Below are 19,132 nucleotides of genomic sequence, written 5' to 3' on the forward strand. Positions count from 1 at the left end.
TAGCATCCAGGCCTTCACTTTCAGGTACCAAAACATCATTATTAATGCCCAAAGCCCTCTTTTAAGGCTCAAAGCCTCATTTTCAGCACCCAAAGACTCACTTTAAAACACCCAAACCCCTCTTTTAACATCAAAGCCTTAGAGTTAGGACTGCAAACCTCACTGCTAGGGTCCAAACCTTGGTTTTAAAATTCAATGCCTCATTTCTAACAGCCAAACCCTCACTTTTAGGACCTAAAGCCCTCTTTTAACACTCAAAGCCTCAGTTTTAACACTCAAAGCCAAACCTTCAGGGTCCAAACCCCTCTTTTAACGCTCAGTGCCTCATTTTCAGGTCCCCAAAACTCACTTTAAAACAACCAAACACCTCTTTTAACATCAAAGACTTAGAGTTAGGACTGCAAACCTCACTTTTAGGGTCCAAACCCCTCCTTTTTAGGGACATACCCTCATTTTCACGTCCCAAGGACTTACTTTAAAGCACCCAAACCCCTCTTTTAATGCTCAAAGCCTTATAGTTAGGGCCGCAAACCACAATGCTAGGGTCCAAAGCCCTCTTTATGCTCAAAGCTTCATTTTTAACAGCCAAAACCTCACTTTCTTTGCCCAAACCCCTCTTTTAATGCTCAATGCCTCATTTATACCTCCCAAAGATGCACTTTAAAGCACCCAAAGCCTCTTTTAACCTCAAAGCCTTTTAGAGTAAGACTGCAAATCTCACTTTTAGGGGCCAAACCGGTTTTAACGCTCAAAGCCTCATTTTTAACAGCAAACCCTCACTTTTAGGACCTAAAGCCCTCTTTTAACTCCCAAAGCCTCGGTTTTAACACCCAAAACCGCACTTTCAGGGTCCAAACCTCTCTTTTAATGCTCAGTGCCTCATTTCCAGGTCCCCAAAACTCACTTTAAAACACCCAAACCCCTCTTTTAACATCAAAGACTTATAGTTAGGACTGCAAACCTCACTTTTAGGGTCCAAACCCCTCCTTTTCAGGGACAAACCCTCTTTTTAAAATTCCAAACCCTTACTTCTATTACCCAAACCCCTCTTTTAACGCTCACTGCCTCATTTTTAGGTCCCAAACCCTCTGCTTTTAGCATCGAACTTGGACTTTTTATGGGCAAACCATAATTGTTTTGTTCCAAATAGTAATTTTTAGAGTCCAAACCCCTCTATTAAGCTTCAAAAACTCATTTTTATCATCCAAACCTTCACTTTCAGGGTCCAAACCCCTCTTTTAATGCTCAGTGCCTCATTTTTAGGTCAGAAACCCCCTGCATTTAGCATCGAACTTGGACTTTTTATGGTCAAAACATCATTGTTTTGTTCCAAATAGTAATTTTTAGCGTCCAAACCCCTCTATTAAGCTTCAAAAACTCATTTTTATCATCCAAACCTTCACTTTCAGGGTCCAAACCCCTCTTTTAATGCTCAGTGCCTCATTTTTAGGTCAGAAACCCCCTGCTTTTAGCATCCAGGCCTTCACTTTCAGGTACCAAAACATCATTATTAATGCCCAAAGCCCTCTTTTAAGGCTCAAAGCCTCATTTTCAGCACCCAAAGACTCACTTTAAAACACCCAAACCCCTCTTTTAACATCAAAGCCTTAGAGTTAGGACTGCAAACCTCACTGCTAGGGTCCAAACCTTGGTTTTAAAATTCAATGCCTCATTTCTAACAGCCAAACCCTCACTTTTAGGACCTAAAGCCCTCTTTTAACACTCAAAGCCTCAGTTTTAACACTCAAAGCCAAACCTTCAGGGTCCAAACCCCTCTTTTAACGCTCAGTGCCTCATTTTCAGGTCGCCAAAACTCACTTTAAAACAACCAAACACCTCTTTTAACATCAAAGACTTAGAGTTAGGACTGCAAACCTCACTTTTAGGGTCCAAACCCCTCCTTTTTAGGGACATACCCTCATTTTCACGTCCCAAGGACTTACTTTAAAGCACCCAAACCCCTCTTTTAATGCTCAAAGCCTTATAGTTAGGGCCGCAAACCACAATGCTAGGGTCCAAAGCCCTCTTTTATGCTCAAAGCTTCATTTTTAACAGCCAAAACCTCACTTTCTTTGCCCAAACCCCTCTTTTAATGCTCAATGCCTCATTTATACCTCCCAAAGTTGCACTTTAAAGCACCCAAAGCCTCTTTTAACCTCAAAGCCTTTTAGAGTAAGACTGCAAATCTCACTTTTAGGGGCCAAACCGGTTTTAACGCTCAAAGCCTCATTTTTAACAGCAAACCCTCACTTTTAGGACCTAAAGCCCTCTTTTAACTCCCAAAGCCTCGGTTTTAACACCCAAAGCCGCACTTTCAGGGTCCAAACCTCTCTTTTAATGCTCAGTGCCTCATTTCCAGGTCCCCAAAACTCACTTTAAAACACCCAAACCCCTCTTTTAACATCAAAGACTTAGAGTTAGGACTGCAAACCTCACTTTTAGGGTCCAAACCCCTCCTTTTCAGGGACAAACCCTCTTTTTAAAATTCCAAACCCTTACTTCTATTACCCAAACCCCTCTTTTAACGCTCACTGCCTCATTTTTAGGTCCCAAACCCTCTGCTTTTAGCATCGAACTTGGACTTTTTATGGGCAAACCATCATTGTTTTGTTCCAAATAGTAATTTTTAGAGTCCAAACCCCTCTATTAAGCTTCAAAAACTCATTTTTATCATCCAAACTTTCACTTTCAGGGTCCAAACCCCTCTTTTAATGCTCAGTGCCTCATTTTTAGGTCCCAAACCCCCTGCATTTAGCATCGAACTTGGACTTTTTATGGTCAAACCATCATTGTTTTGTTCCAAATAGTAATTTTTAGAGTCCAAACCCCTCTATTAAGCTTCAAAAACTCATTTTTATCATCCAAACCTTCACTTTCAGGGTCCAAACCCCTCTTTTAATGCTCAGTGCCTCATTTTTAGGTCAGAAACCCCCTGCTTTTAGCATCCAGGCCTTCACTTTCAGGTACCAAACCATCATTATTAATGCCCAAAGCCCTCTTTTAAGGCTCAAAGCCTCATTTTCAGCAACCAAAGACTCACTTTAAAACACCCAAACCCCTCTTTTAACATCAAAGCCTCAGAGTTAGGACTGCAAACCTCACTTTTAGGGTCCAAACCCCTCCTTTTCAGGGACAAACCCTCTTTTTAAAATTCCAAACCCTTACTTCTATTACCCAAACCCCTCTTTTAACGCTCACTGCCTCATTTTTAGGTCCCAAACCCTCTGCTTTTAGCATCGAACTTGGACTTTTTATGGTCAAACCATCATTGTTTTGTTCCAAATAGTAATTTTTAGAGTCCAAACCCCTCTATTAAGCTTCAAAAACTCATTTTTATCATCCAAACCTTCACTTTCAGGGTCCAAACCCCTCTTTTAATGCTCAGTGCCTCATTTTTAGGTCAGAAACCCCCTGCTTTTAGCATCGAACTTGGACTTTTTATGGTCAAACCATCATTGTTTTGTTCCAAATAGTAATTTTTAGCGTCCAAACCCCTCTATTAAGCTTCAAAAACTCATTTTTATCATCCAAACCTTCACTTTCAGGGTCCAAACCCCTCTTTTAATGCTCAGTGCCTCATTTTTAGGTCAGAAACCCCCTGCTTTTAGCATCCAGGCCTTCACTTTCAGGTACCAAAACATCATTATTAATGCCCAAAGCCCTCTTTTAAGGCTCAAAGCCTCATTTTCAGCACCCAAAGACTCACTTTAAAACACCCAAACCCCTCTTTTAACATCAAAGCCTCAGAGTTAGGACTGCAAACCTCACTTTTAGGGTCCAAACCCCTCCTTTTCAGGGACAAACCCTCTTTTTTAAATTCCAAACCCTTACTTCTATTACCCAAACCCCTCTTTTAACGCTCACTGCCTCATTTTTAGGTCCCAAACCCTCTGCTTTTAGCATCGAACTTGGACTTTTTATGGGCAAACCATCATTGTTTTGTTCCAAATAGTAATTTTTAGAGTCCAAACCCCTCTATTAAGCTTCAAAAACTCATTTTTATCATCCAAACCTTCACTTTCAGGGTCCAAACCCCTCTTTTAATGCTCAGTGCCTCATTTTTAGGTCAGAAACCCCCTGCTTTTAGCATCGAACTTGGACTTTCTATGGTCAAACCATCATTGTTTTGTTCCAAATAGTAATTTTTAGCGTCCAAACCCCTCTATTAAGCTTCAAAAAGTCATTTTTATCATCCAAACCTTCACTTTCAGGGTCCAAACCCCTCTTTTAATGCTCAGTGCCTCATTTTTAGGTCAGAACCCCTTGCTTTTAGCATCCAGGCCTTCACTTTCAGGTACCAAAACATCATTATTAATGCCCAAAGCCCTCTTTTAAGGCTCAAAGCCTCATTTTCAGCACCCAAAGACTCACTTTAAAACACCCAAACCCCTCTTTTAATGCTCAAAGCCTTAGAGTTAGGACTGCAAACCTCACTGCTAGGGTCCAAACCTTGGTTTTAAAATTCAATGCCTCATTTCTAACAGCCAAACCCTCACTTTTAGGACCTAAAGCCCTCTTTTAACACTCAAAGCCTCAGTTTTAACACTCAAAGCCAAACCTTCAGGGTCCAAACCCCTCTTTTAACGCTCAGTGCCTCATTTTCAGGTCCCCAAAACTCACTTTAAAACAACCAAACCCCTCTTTTAACATCAAAGCCTCAGAGTTAGGACTGCAAACCTCACTTTTAGGGTCCAAACCCCTCCTTTTTAGGGACATACCCTCATTTTCACGTCCCAAGGACTTACTTTAAAGCACCCAAACCCCTCTTTTAATGCTCAAAGCCTTATCGTTAGGGCCGCAAACCACAATGCTAGGGTCCAAAGCCCTCTTTTATGCTCAAAGCTTCATTTTTAACAGCCAAAACCTCACTTTCTTTGCCCAAACCCCTCTTTTCATGCTCAATGCCTCATTTATACCTCCCAAAGACGCACTTTAAAGCACCCAAAGCCTCTTTTAACCTCAAAGCCTTTTAGAGTAAGACTGCAAATCTCACTTTTAGGGGCCAAACCGGTTTTAACGCTCAAAGCCTCATTTTTAACAGCAAACCCTCACTTTTAGGACCTAAAGCCCTCTTTTAACTCCCAAAGCCTCGGTTTTAACACCCAAAGCCGCACTTTCAGGGTCCAAACCTCTCTTTTAACGCTCAGTGCCTCATTTTTAGGTCCCAAACCCTCACTCTTAGCACTGAACCCGGACTTTTAATTGCCAAACTCTCGTTGTAGTACAAATCATGACTTTTAGAGTCCAGCCCCTTGTTTTTAAGCCTCAAAGCCTCATTTTTATCATCCAAACCTTCACTTTCAGGGTCCAAACCCCTCTTTTAATGCTCAGTGCCTAATTTTTAGGTCAGAAACCCTTGCTTTTAGCATCCAGGCCTTCACTTTCAGGAACCAAACCATCATTATTAATGCCCAAAGCCCTCTTTTAAGGCTCAAAGCCTCATTTTCAGCACCCAAAGACTCACTTTAAAACACCCAAACCCCTCTTTTAACATCAAAGACTTAGAGTTGGGACCGCAAACCTCACTTTCAGCATCCAAACCCCTCTTTCAAGGCTCAAAGCCTCACTTTTAGTTCCCAAACCCTCATTTTTAGCATCCAAACCCCTTACTTTTATGGAGCAAAATCTCATTTTTAACGTCCAAATCCCTCTTTTAAGGCTCAAAGCCTCTATTCTATATCCCAAACCCTCACTTTCAGGGTCCAAACCCCTCCTTTTTAGGGACATACCCGCATTTTCACGTCCCAAGGACTTACTTTAAAGCACCCAAACCCCTCTTTTAATGCTCAAAGCCTTATAGATAGGACCACAAACCTCACTTTTAGGGGCCAAACCTCTCTTAAAGCTCAGTGCCTCATTTCTTAAAACCAAACCCTCACTTTTAGGACCTAAAGCCCTCTTTTAACACTCAAAGCCTCAGTTTTAACACCCAAAGCCGCACTTTCAGGGTCCAAACCTCTCTTTTAATGCTCAGTGCCTCATTTTCAGCACCCAAAGACTCACTTAAAAACACCCAAACCCCTCTTTTAACATCAAAGCCTCAGAGTTAGGACTGCAAACCTCACTTTTAGGGTCCAAACCCCTCCTTTTCAGGGACAAACCCTCTTTTTAAAATTCCAAACCCTTACTTCTATTACCCAAACCCCTCTTTTAACGCTCACTGCCTCATTTTTAGGTCCCAAACCCTCTGCTTTTAGCATCGAACTTGGACTTTTTATGGGCAAACCATCATTGTTTTGTTCCAAATAGTAATTTTTAGAGTCCAAACCCCTCTATTAAGCTTCAAAAACTCATTTTTATCATCCAAACCTTCACTTTCAGGGTCCAAACCCCTCTTTTAATGCTCAGTGCCTCATTTTTAGGTCAGAAACCCCCTGCTTTTAGCATCCAACTTGGACTTTTTATGGTCAAACCATCATTGTTTTGTTCCAAATAGTAATTTTTAGAGTCCAAACCCCTCTATTAAGCTTCAAAAAGTCATTTTTATCATCCAAACCTTCACTTTCAGGGTCCAAACCCCTCTTTTAATGCTCAGTGCCTCATTTTTAGGTCAGAAACCCCCTGCTTTTAGCATCCAGGCCTTCACTTTCAGGTACCAAACCATCATTATTAATGCCCAAAGCCCTCTTTTAAGGCTCAAAGCCTCATTTTCAGCACCCAAAGACTCACTTTAAAACACCCAAACCCCTCTTTTAACATCAAAGACTTAGAGTTAGGACTGCAAACCTCACTGCTAGGGTCCAAACCTTGGTTTTAAAATTCAATGCCTCATTTCTAACAGCCAAACCCTCACTTTTAGGACCTAAAGCCCTCTTTTAACACTCAAAGCCTCAGTTTTAACACTCAAAGCCAAACCTTCAGGGTCCAAACACCTCTTTTAATGCTCAGTGCCTCATTTTTAGGTCAGAAACCCCCTGCTTTTAGCATCGAACTTGGACTTTTTATGGTCAAACCATCATTGTTTTGTTCCAAATAGTAATTTTTAGCGTCCAAACCCCTCTATTAAGCTTCAAAAACTCATTTTTATCATCCAAACCTTCACTTTCAGGGTCCAAACCCCTCTTTTAATGCTCAGTGCCTCATTTTTAGGTCAGAAACCCCCTGCTTTTAGCATCCAGGCCTTCACTTTCAGGTACCAAAACATCATTATTAATGCCCAAAGCCCTCTTTTAAGGCTCAAAGCCTCATTTTCAGCACCCAAAGACTCACTTTAAAACACCCAAACCCCTCTTTTAACATCAAAGCCTTAGAGTTAGGACTGCAAACCTCACTGCTAGGGTCCAAACCTTGGTTTTAAAATTCAATGCCTCATTTCTAACAGCCAAACCCTCACTTTTAGGACCTAAAGCCCTCTTCTAACACTCAAAGCCTCAGTTTTAACACTCAAAGCCAAACCTTCAGGGTCCAAACCCCTCTTTTAACGCTCAGTGCCTCATTTTCAGGTCCCCAAAACTCACTTTAAAACAACCAAACACCTCTTTTAACATCAAAGACTTAGAGTTAGGACTGCAAACCTCACTTTTAGGGTCCAAACCCCTCCTTTTTAGGGACATACCCTCATTTTCACGTCCCAAGGACTTACTTTAAAGCACCCAAACCCCTCTTTTAATGCTCAAAGCCTTATAGTTAGGGCCGCAAACCACAATGCTAGGGTCCAAAGCCCTCTTTTATGCTCAAAGCTTCATTTTTAACAGCCAAAACCTCACTTTCTTTGCCCAAACCCCTCTTTTAATGCTCAATGCCTCATTTATACCTCCCAAAGACGCACTTTAAAGCACCCAAACCCCTCTTTTAACCTCAAAGCCTTTTAGAGTAAGACTGCAAATCTCACTTTCAGGGGCCAAACCGGTTTTAACGCTCAAAGCCTCATTTTTAACAGCAAACCCTCACTTTTAGGACCTAAAGCCCTCTTTTAACTCCCAAAGCCTCGGTTTTAACACCCAAAGCCGCACTTTCAGGGTCCAAACCTCTCTTTTAACGCTCAGTGCCTCATTTTTAGGTCCCAAACCCTCACTCTTAGCACTGAACCCAGACTTTTAATTGCCAAACTTTCGTTCTAGTACTAATCATGACTTTTAGAGTCCAGCCCCTCGATTTTAAGCCTCAAAGCCTCATTTTTATCATCCAAACCTTCACTTTCAGGGTCCAAACCCCTCTTTTAATTCTCAGTGCCTCATTTTTAGGTCAGAAACCCCCTGCTTTTAGCATCCAGGCCTTCACTTTCAGGTACCAAAACATCATTATTAATGCCTGTTATGATTAATTTAGCCTTCAAAGGAATTTTAATCAAAGTATACAATTTATTGAATAGAGACAAGCAAGCAGCGCTGGATGCACGGGGGATCCTTCCGCCTAACGTGCATACCGTCATACGATACTACAGGGTTTATATTCAGTTACTTAATTAATAACAATTAGTAAAAACACGCCTAAGTTTACACTCACTGGTCAGTGATAAGCATCCCACTTGCCGTTGGTCAGCCGTATTTAAATTAGCCACGCTTGCCATGTAGATGAGCACGCATGCTCTTTACAGGTGTGGGGGGGCAAGTCTTTTTGGTCCTGAATTGGGTCGGTGGTCGCAATCTCCCCCTGCCGGAATTACCTTTCCCCCAGTTTTCATGCTTCAGCGCCTCCTGAGCCAAGAAGTTCCCTGTTATCACTGCTGGCTGATTTGTGGCCTTCCCTTATCTTCTTTCTCTCCTTTGTAGCAAGATGTTTCCACTGTTAGTCCTTGAAGTTACTGAGTTGTATCCTTTTAGGAGGCCTCTTGACAGTGAAGCATTCATTGCTAATGCTGTCTTGTCTGGCCTAAGCATTATTTATTATCTTGTTAAAATTCTCAGATGTTAGTTTCTACTCCTAACTAAAATTCTTTCTTAACAATTAACTACACAAATTGTCAATCAACATCCCAACCATTAAGACAGTTAACAATTCAATTGAACACTGAACGGCCTCTCCGTTACACAAGCACAAACAGAACGGTCAAATGCTAGAGGGTCACACTTCACCGTGTGACTCTAGCATTGTTCCATATTGACACGAATCAGACGAACACATTTTACAATCCCTCATCTTTTCTTTTTATGGCATTGATTCGTGTTTTTGTTTCCAATTTAGTCAATACTTGCTGAATTGGTATCAATTTTGGGTCTTCTTTTGTCTTTATTATCATCAAGGAATGAGTTTTCTTTTTCCTTGTTTCTGGATCAACAGGTATTGCAGTTATCTGCATTCCTTGTATAACCGAGTGTATTAGTCTAGTAAAACAGGGTATTAAACATGGAATTACTAACAGTCCTCCACATATCCCCAGTACAGCTATTCCAATTTTAGTAAGCCAATTACCATCCATAAAGTTCCACCCTAATTCTCCTAGATTGATTCCATTCCAAGTTTGAACTGGGACGTGTGCGATTTTCTTAATTTCTTTTACAAGTTCATTTACAGCTTTTCCTTCATCATCTATTTCTAGACAACAGTTACTAAGGTTAAATTCTCCACACACTCCTCCTTCTTGTGCTAGCAAATAATCCAAAGCTAAGCGGTTTTGATACAAAGCAGTTCTCATTTTGGTGTTCTGTTTTGCAATTAATCCAAGTGCATCTCCAGTCTTATTTACAACTATTTCTACCACAGCCTGTAATCTAATTATTCTATTTAACATATATATATTGGGGTCCTGTAGCCCCAAGATCCATCTTCTGCCCATGTAGCTGGATCATAATAAGCAATAATCCTCTCCGGAGGCCATTCATTATCTTTCCAATTTCCAATTTGTAAGCTCCGCTTATGACCTTTTTTTCTTAACTCATCAGCCTCAACATACACTTGGACTCCCAGTCGCTCTCCCCGACTTATGGGTAACAGGAAAAAACTGGGTCTTATAGTTCCCAATACACAAGATCCTGTCCAATTCTTTGGCAAATATGCATAAGCCAGTTTGCCGCAAATCCAATACTGTCCTTCAGGAGTTGGCCAACCTTTTGGTATATTTGTTCCATTGGTCCAATTCTTAGATTGATCATTCATCTCCAGTGGGTTTCCCCACTTATCCCAATTGTTCTGAGTTTCATTCCATAGGTAACCTCCCTCACACTCTAGATTACCTACTGGTCTTCCATTGTCTTTTAGATTCTGCCAGCAACTCCTTCCAATTATACTCGTCTGAAGCACCCATTGTTGTTTCCTATTACCCTTTCCCATTGTTTTCCAGACTTGGGGGTTACTTATATTGCTCTCCATAGCCTCCCATGGCCATCGTTCACCCTGGTTTGTCCCACCACAAACATAACAATTGGTTACATTCAGTGACTTCGCAATGTTTTCAGCAAGATTTACAAATAGATTTTTAGCAACTGTGGGAATTTCATATTTTACCCCTGTTTCTATTTCATGATAAAATGCTATAACCTTACTTGTTCCAATTAGTCTTCCTACTTCCGAATTTGTTTTCATTTCTACCCAATATTGGTAAGGGAGTTCTTTTGGATCATAGCATACGGTCCTGTTACCTTCTCTGCATAAAGCATACTGGGTCAGATTATGAATGCAGCTTCCTATTTCCTGGCCTTTACAGTCATAGACAGTATGATATACCAAAGCTTGGGAACTTATCCGTCCCCTTCTAGTGGTTATCACACATTGACTGCAGTTGTTTGTCACAGCCAGGGTTAAGGAACTCACCCCAAGCAGGACTAGAAGAGGTCCGGTAAGGGCCATAGTGATTGGCGGTCACGGCCCAAAGGGGTTGCAGCCCTTGGCAGACCTTTTCAAACCACAGCACCAGTTCCCTATCCGGTCTTGCCCTCTTCCATAATCTTAAGGGGTGTCCTTTCCTGAGTTACCTCAATGTATTTAAGGATTCGTATGCTATGTCTGAAAGAAATCCAGGGTATACCATGGATAGCCTATTGCTATTCCCAGGAACCAATATTTAACTGATCCTTGTTATTGACATATTGTCTCCCCTAATGGGTATTCATTTAGGAGCTTCTCCGTTTACCAATTCTACAGGAGTAGTCACAATAAAATTCCCACAGCAACTTAGCTTATGTTCCTTGACGATGTCCTCATCAGGTTCTTCTGATGGTTAGCTTAGTTTCTCCGGGTTCAGATGTGACTGTCCACTCCTTCACTGGACCTTTCACTCGCGACACATGTGTCCACCCTTTTTCAGCAGTTCTCACAGCCGTTTCTGTAGTTAATAAAACAAGGAAAGGTCCTTCCCAAAGGGGAGATAAGTTTCTTTCTTTCCATGTTTTTATTAGAACCTTATCTCCTGGTTCTAACTGATGAATTGCAAATCCTAAAGGTGGTGTCTGGGCCACCATCCCAATCTCCCTTAACTCTTTTAATCTTTTTCCAATGGTAATTATATATTTTTGGATACTATGGTCTTCAATTATATTATTCCCCAAAGGCATCCCTTGAAAGTAGGGCATGCCATATAACATCTCATATGGTGATAATCCAGTCTCACTGTATGGTTTAGTTCTTATATTTAACAGTGCCAATGGTAAGCATTTCGTCCAAGGCAATTGTGTCTCAATCATTAATTTAGCCAATTGTTGTTTTATTGTTTGATTCATTCTTTCTACTTTCCCCGAACTTTGTGGGTGCCATGGAGTGTGGTATTCCCACTGAATGCCTAAAGATTGACATAATAGTTTTATTACTCTGGAAGTAAAGTGTGTGCCCTGGTCAGAATCAATGTACTGGATTATCCCATATCTAGGTATCAAATGTTCCAATAAAATTTTTACCACCATCTGTGCTGTAGCCCGTGCTACAGGGTAAGCCTCTACCCATTGTGTCAAATGATCTACTATTACCAATAAATATTTTATTCTCCCTACTTTAGGTAGTTCAGTAAAATCTATTTGTACTTTCTCGAAAGGTCTGTAAGCTGTTTTTCTCCCTCCTATTGCTACTTGTCGAAACACTTTCTTATTTACCTTTTGACAAGTTAAGCATCCTTGTGTAATCTGCTTTGCTATTTCAAAAATCCCAATACAGCCAAATTGTTTAAGGAAATGATCACTTAACGCCTTTGTACCCCAATGTGTTTGCGCATGCAAACGTTCCAATATTTGTCTGGCATAGGCTTTCGGCAGAATTTCTCTCCGGTCAGGCAATATCCATTTTCCTTGTTCTAACTTAGCCCCTATTTTTTCCATTTTTATCTTTTCTTCAGGGGTAAACTTCTTCTCTTTCTCCTCCTGTGTTTTTTTGCTGATGTCCTCCTGTGTTTGTACTACATTAATTTTAGCGGCCCTAGTTCTCAGGGCTGCTTCCTGGGCCTCTTTATCCGCTAAATTATTCCCTCGAGTTCGGTAATCTAATCCTTTTTGGTGTCCTCTCACATGTACCACTTGAGTTGGTTATTAGTTAATTTCTCATATAGGAATTTTACCTTTTCACTATAATTTTCAAGCCACGGTCTACAGTATCCTAATAATCCCAATATTTGTCGAATTTCCTTTTTAGTTTGTGGGGGTCTCAAGGATAGAATCCCAGATATCCTATCAGGATCTAGCTTCTTCCTTCCTTTACTCAGCCAATGTCCTAAGTATTTTACTTCCTGTTCCACAAACTGTAGCTTTGATCGGGACACCTTCAATCCCTTCTCCCCCAGAAAATTTAACAATTTAATGGTGGCCTCTCGGGTCCCCTCTTCAGTTTCTCCTGCTACTAATAAATCATCCACATATTGTAATAATTTTACCTCCTTGGGTAATGTAAAATCTTGTAAGATTTTCTCTAAAGTTTGTCCAAATAGATTTGGTGACTCTGTAAACCCCTGTGGTAGCACAGTCCATCTTAATTGTTGTTTTCGTCCTGTTTCGGGGTCCTCCCACTCAAAGGCAAAATAATTTCTGGATTCCTCATCCAGAGGACAGGCCCAAAAAGCATCCTTTAAATCTATTACACTATACCAAGTATATCTAGGAGAAATATGACTCAGTAAAGTGTAAGGATTTGCCACCACAGGGAACTTAGTGATCGTTCGCTGATTTACAGCTCTTAAATCCTGTACCATTCTGTATGAGCCATCCGGCTTCTTTACAGGGAGGATGGGTGTATTATGGGGTGACATACATGGTTCCAAAGTTCCTTTTTCCAGAAGTCTGTCAACTACAGGTTTTAATCCTTTTCGGCCCTCCCTGGGTATAGGATATTGCTTGATTCTAATTGGGCGATAAGGATCTATAATTTGAACACTTATGGGGTCCATTTCTATCTTTCCAATTTCCCCTTCTTTATACCACACTGAGGGGTTAACAGCTTCTTCGTCTTTTTGTGTTAAAGTGTATAATTTAATCTGCAATTTATCTCCTTTACTCTGAATGCCCAAATTTAACTTCAAAATCAAATCCCTTCCTAATAAATTGTACTCCGCTTCAGGGAGCAAAAGTAAATCATTAAGGCAAATTTTCTTTTCTGTCTCTATTTCTACATCTTTCAAAATTGGTACTTTAAAAGGTTCTCCTTTTGCCCCAACTACAGACATATAGCTCTTCCCTTTTTCTATTCCTTTTGGAAGTTTTTGAATGGTTGATTTCTCAGCTCCTGTATCTACTAAAAATAAAACTTCCTCTTTATGGGGACCAATTAATAATTTTATCAAGGGCTCTGTTGATGTTGGAGTCCCCAGAAGATATAGCCCCTGACACCCCTATTCTTCTTTAAACATTCTCTCATCTTGTTCCCGTTTTCGGCAGTTCTTCTGAACGTGTCCTCTCTTGTTACAGTAGTAACAGACAGGAGTTGTAAATCTCTCTCGGTAAGGTTGTCGCGGGGGTGTCTGCTCTATTTTTTTTTCCCTTTTCTCTCCAGACGGAGTCTTATTTTTCTGACTTTCTCTTACTGCTGCTACAAAAATTTTTGCTTTTGCTTTCTGTTTTTCTTCATCCCTTCTAACATAAACTTTTTGGGCTTCTCTAAGTAACTCCTCTAATCCTCTTTCTTGCCAGTCTTCCAGCTTTTCTAATTTCCTTCTTATATCCCCCCAAGATTTGGCTACGAATTGTGTTCTAAGGATTGCGGTCCCAGCCACTGTATTCGGATCAATTCCAGAATACATTTGTAAGCTTTTCCTCAACCTCTCCAACCATTCTGTTGGAGATTCTTCTTTTCCTTGTTGTTCATTAAATGCTTTATTAATGTTTTGCCCTCGGGGAACCGCTTCCCTTATTCCCTGTATGATTAACGTTCTCAAATCCCTCATATTCTGTCTTCCTTGAGGTTGTTGATGATCCCAGTGGGGATCCACATTTGGCCATTTCTGATCTCCCGGGAGCCCTGCCTGATTCTGTCTTTTCCAAATCCTTATTCCAACTTGTCTAATCATTCCCCTTTCTTCAGCAGTAAATAGGATTCCTAAAATGGACTGTATTTCTTCCCAGGTGTAAGTATTGGGGCCTAGGAATTGATCTAGTTTTTCAGATACTCCGAGGGGATCATCTAATAGGGTCCCCATTTCTTTCTTAAAGTTTCTTACATCTGTGGTATTTAATGGGACTGCCACAAACCCGATGCCTCCCTGATTGCCTCCGAGGGGTACCTCTCGTAAGGGATATAGACAAGCCCCCTCAGATACGGCAGTCCTACTTCTCGTACATGCAGCCGGTGGTTTATCTAATTCCGGTGCTGTTGGTGGGGGAGGCAGGGATAACGGTGGGACTGGTGGAGATACTACGGCCACTGGAGGGGAAGCCGCTGCCAGAGGTGAATTATTAGGATATGGGGGCGGCAGGTTATCCAGTGGTTCCCATTTATCATCTTTTTCCCTTCCTTTTTCATTTTTATCTCCTTCTTCTTCCTCAAAGTTTTCATCTCTTTTCTTTAATGTAAGTATTGAGGCTGGAAAAGGACGTGAAGTCCTGATCCATAATTCTGCATATTCACTTTCCTCCTGACTAAAAGGTTCCTTTGAATTAACATATATATTCAAGGCCTGGCAAATCCAGTCTTCAAAAGATCCAAAAACAGGCCAAAAGACAAGTGGTCTTAAAGGTTTCTTCGGCCATTCAACCATACAATATTGAACCAATTTTAATTTACTTTTTCCTTTTCTGGGGCCCCTTTCATTCCAATTTCTAATCATTATTCCCAATGGACTTTCTGATGGTATGTCTGGTAATTTGCTCCCTTTCTTCTGGTCCTGGGTCCTCGAATTTGTCTGACCCATCTAGGAATTTTACTGTGGCAATTCCTACAGCCCTTGGTTACCGGTAAGAGTGTCTTGCAGGGGGTTTAGGACCTATCACCCACCCACGAATCCTATAGGAATCGCTTCGGTCCTTCACCGGCCAAGTCCCTCGCGGGAGATTGGAACCGCGGTTAGAAGACCTCCACAATCACTTCAGAACTAGGTTCTGTCTCAGTCACACTCTTACACACACAGGCAACCGAATCCCACCCAACCAAACGGTATACAACCTAAATCCTTACGACTCCGTCGTCTTCGTTTGGATCTTCGCACGCAGAATTACGGGCAAAACAAACTGCTGCAGCCGGCAAGGGAGCTTATAAAAATTAAATTCCTTGCTTGTCCCTGTTCGGGTTCAGGATGGCGTTAGCCCTGACCCAACCTGACCAGGAGCCACCAAATGGTGGGGCGCCCCTCCTAGATCAAGTCAGAATTCAGGAACCAAGACCATCCCGGACGAGCCCCCAATTGTTATGATTAATTTAGCCTTCAAAGGAATTTTAATCAAAGTATACAATTTATTGAGTAGAGACAAGCAAGCAGCGCTGGATGCACGGGGGATCCTTCCGCCTAACGTGCATACCGTCATACGATACTACAGGGTTTATATTCAGTTACTTAATTAATAACAATTAGTAAAAACACGCCTAAGTTTACACTCTTTGGTCAGTGATAAGCATTCCACTTGCCGTTGGTCAGCCGTATTTAAATTAGCCACGCTTGCCATGTAGATGAGCACGCATGCTCTTTACAGGTGTGGGGGGGCAAGTCTTTTTGGTCCTGAATTGGGTCGGTGGTCGCAATCTCCCCCTGCCGGAATTACCTTTCCCCCAGTTTTCATGCTTCAGCGCCTCCTGAGCCAAGAAGTTCCCTGTTATCACTGCTGGCTGATTTGTGGCCTTCCCTTATCTTCTTTCTCTCCTTTGTAGCAAGATGTTTCCACTGTTAGTCCTTGAAGTTACTGAGTTGTATCCTTTTAGGAGGCCTCTTGACAGTGAAGCATTCATTGCTAATGCTGTCTTGTCTGGCCTAAGCATTATTTATTATCTTGTTAAAATTCTCAGATGTTAGTTTCTACTCCTAACCAAAATTCTTTCTTAACAATTAACTACACAAATTGTCAATCAACATCCCAACCATTAAGACAGTTAACAATTCAATTGAACACTGAACGGCCTCTCCGTTACACAAGCACAAACAGAACGGTCAAATGCTAGAGGGTCACACTTCACCGTGTGACTCTAGCATTGTTCCATATTGACACGAATCAGACGAACACATTTTACAATGCCCAAAGCCCTCTTTTAAGGCTCAAAGCCTCATTTTCAGCACCCAAAGACTCACTTTAAAACACCCAAACCCCTCTTTTAACATCAAAGCCTCAGAGTTAGGACTGCAAACCTCACTTTTAGGGTCCAAACCCCTCCTTTTCAGGGACAAACCCTCTTTTTAAAATTCCAAACCCTTACTTCTATTACCCAAACCCCTCTTTTCACGCTCACTGCCTCATTTTTAGGTCCCAAACCCTCTGCTTTTAGCATCGAACTTGGACTTTTTATGGGCAAACCATCATTGTTTTGTTCCAAATAGTAATTTTTAGCGTCCAAACCCCTCTATTAAGCTTTAAAAACTCATTTTTATCATCCAAACCTTCACTTTCAGGGTCCAAACCCCTCTTTTAATGCTCAGTGCCTCATTTTTAGGTCAGAAACCCCCTGCTTTTAGCATCCAGGCCTTCACTTTCAGGTACCAAACCATCATTATTAATGCCCAAAGCCCTCTTTTAAGGCTCAAAGCCTCATTTTCAGCACCCAAAGACTCACTTTAAAACACCCAAACCCCTCTTTTAACATCAAAGCCTCAGAGTTAGGACTGCAAACCTCACTGCTAGGGTCCAAACCCCTCCTTTTCAGGGACAAACCCTCTTTTTAAAATTCCAAACCCTTACTTCTATTACCCAAACCCCTCTTTTAACGCTCACTGCCTCATTTTTAGGTCCCAAACCCTCTGCTTTTAGCATCGAACTTGGACTTTTTATGGGCAAACCATCATTGTTTTGTTCCAAATAGTAATTTTTAGCGTCCAAACCCCTCTATTAAGCTTCAAAAACTCATTTTTATCATCCAAACCTTCACTTTCAGGGTCCAAACCCCTCTTTTAATGCTCAGTGCCTCATTTTTAGGTCAGAAACCCCCTGCTTTTAGCATCGAACTTGGACTTTTTATGGTCAAACCATCATTGTTTTGTTCCAAATAGTAATTTTTAGCGTCCAAACCCCTCTATTAAGCTTCAAAAAGTCATTTTTATCATCCAAACCTTCACTTTCAGGGTCCAAACCCCTCTTTTAATGCTCAGTGCCTCATTTTTAGGTCAGAACCCCTTGCTTTTAGCATCCAGGCCTTCACTTTCAGGTACCAAAACATCATTATTAATGCCCAAAGCCCTCTTTTAAGGCTCAAAGCCTCATTTTCAGCACCCAAAGACTCACTTTAAAACACCCAAACCCCTCTTTTAACATCAAAGCCTTAGAGTTAGGACTGCAAACCTCACTGCTAGGGTCCAAACCTTGGTTTTAAAATTCAATGCCTCATTTCTAACAGCCAAACCCTCACTTTTAGGACCTAAAGCCCTCTTTTAACACTCAAAGCCTCAGTTTTAACACTCAAAGCCAAACCTTCAGGGTCCAAACCCCTCTTTTAACGCTCAGTGCCTCATTTTCAGGTCCCCAAAACTCACTTTAAAACACCCAAACCCCTCTTTTAACATCAAAGCCTCAGAGTTAGGACTGCAAACCTCACTTTTAGGGTCCAAACCCCTCCTTTTTAGGGACATACCCTCATTTTCACGTCCCAAGGACTTACTTTAAAGCACCCAAACCCCTCTTTTAATGCTCAAAGCCTTATCGTTAGGGCCGCAAACCACAATGCTAGGGTCCAAAGCCCTCTTTTATGCTCAAAGCTTCATTTTTAACAGCCAAAACCTCACTTTCTTTGCCCAAACCCCTCTTTTAATGCTCAATGCCTCATTTATACCTCCCAAAGACGCACTTTAAAGCACCCAAAGCCTCTTTTAACCTCAAAGCCTTTTAGAGTAAGACTGCAAATCTCACTTTTAGGGGCCAAACCGGTTTTAACGCTCAAAGCCTCATTTTTAACAGCAAACCCTCACTTTTAGGACCTAAAGCCCTCTTTTAACTCCCAAAGCCTCGGTTTTAACACCCAAAGCCGCACTTTCAGGGTCCAAACCTCTCTTTTAACGCTCAGTGCCTCATTTTTAGGTCCCAAACCCTCACTCTTAGCACTGAACCCGGACTTTTAATTGCCAAACTCTCGTTGTAGTACAAATCATGACTTTTAGAGTCCAGCCCCTTGTTTTTAAGCCTCAAAGCCTCATTTTTATCATCCAAACCTTCACTTTCAGGGTCCAAACCCCTCTTTTAATGCTCAGTGCCTCATTTTTAGGTCAGAAACCCTTGCTTTTAGCATCCAGGCCTTCACTTTCAGGTACCAAAACATCATTATTAATGCCCAAAGCCCTCTTTTAAGGCTCAAAGCCTCATTTTCAGCACCCAAAGACTCACTTTAAAACACCCCAACCCCTCTTTTAACATCAAAGACTTAGAGTTGGGACCGCAAACCTCACTTTCAGCATCCAAACCCCTCTTTCAAGGCTCAAAGCCTCACTTTTAGTTCCCAAACCCTCATTTTTAGCATCCAAACCCCTTACTTTTATGGAGCAAAATCTCATTTTTAACGTCCAAATCCCTCTTTTAAGGCTCAAAGCCTCTATTTTAGATCCCAAACCCTCACTTTCAGGGTCCAAACCCCTCCTTTTTAGGGACATACCCGCATTTTCACGTCCCAAGGACTTACTTTAAAGCACCCAAACCCCTCTTTTAATGCTCAAAGCCTTATA

General features: G+C 41.4%; 1 protein-coding gene across 1 annotated transcript in view; it reads right to left on the reverse strand.

The window, feature by feature from the left end:
* Window positions 1-13,681: 13,681 nt before the first annotated feature.
* LOC135310940 (protein ELYS-like) overlaps window positions 13,682-19,132 on the reverse strand; it is a 188,327-nt gene continuing 182,876 nt past the window's right edge. The window contains exon 26 of the mRNA XM_064440064.1: window positions 13,682-14,848. Within this exon, the coding sequence (XP_064296134.1) occupies window positions 13,682-14,848 (1,167 nt within the window). The remainder of the gene's footprint in view (window positions 14,849-19,132) is intronic.

This window comes from Phalacrocorax carbo, unplaced genomic scaffold, assembly GCF_963921805.1.
Source record: "Phalacrocorax carbo unplaced genomic scaffold, bPhaCar2.1 SCAFFOLD_32, whole genome shotgun sequence".
NCBI classification, from domain to species: Eukaryota; Metazoa; Chordata; class Aves; order Suliformes; family Phalacrocoracidae; genus Phalacrocorax; species Phalacrocorax carbo.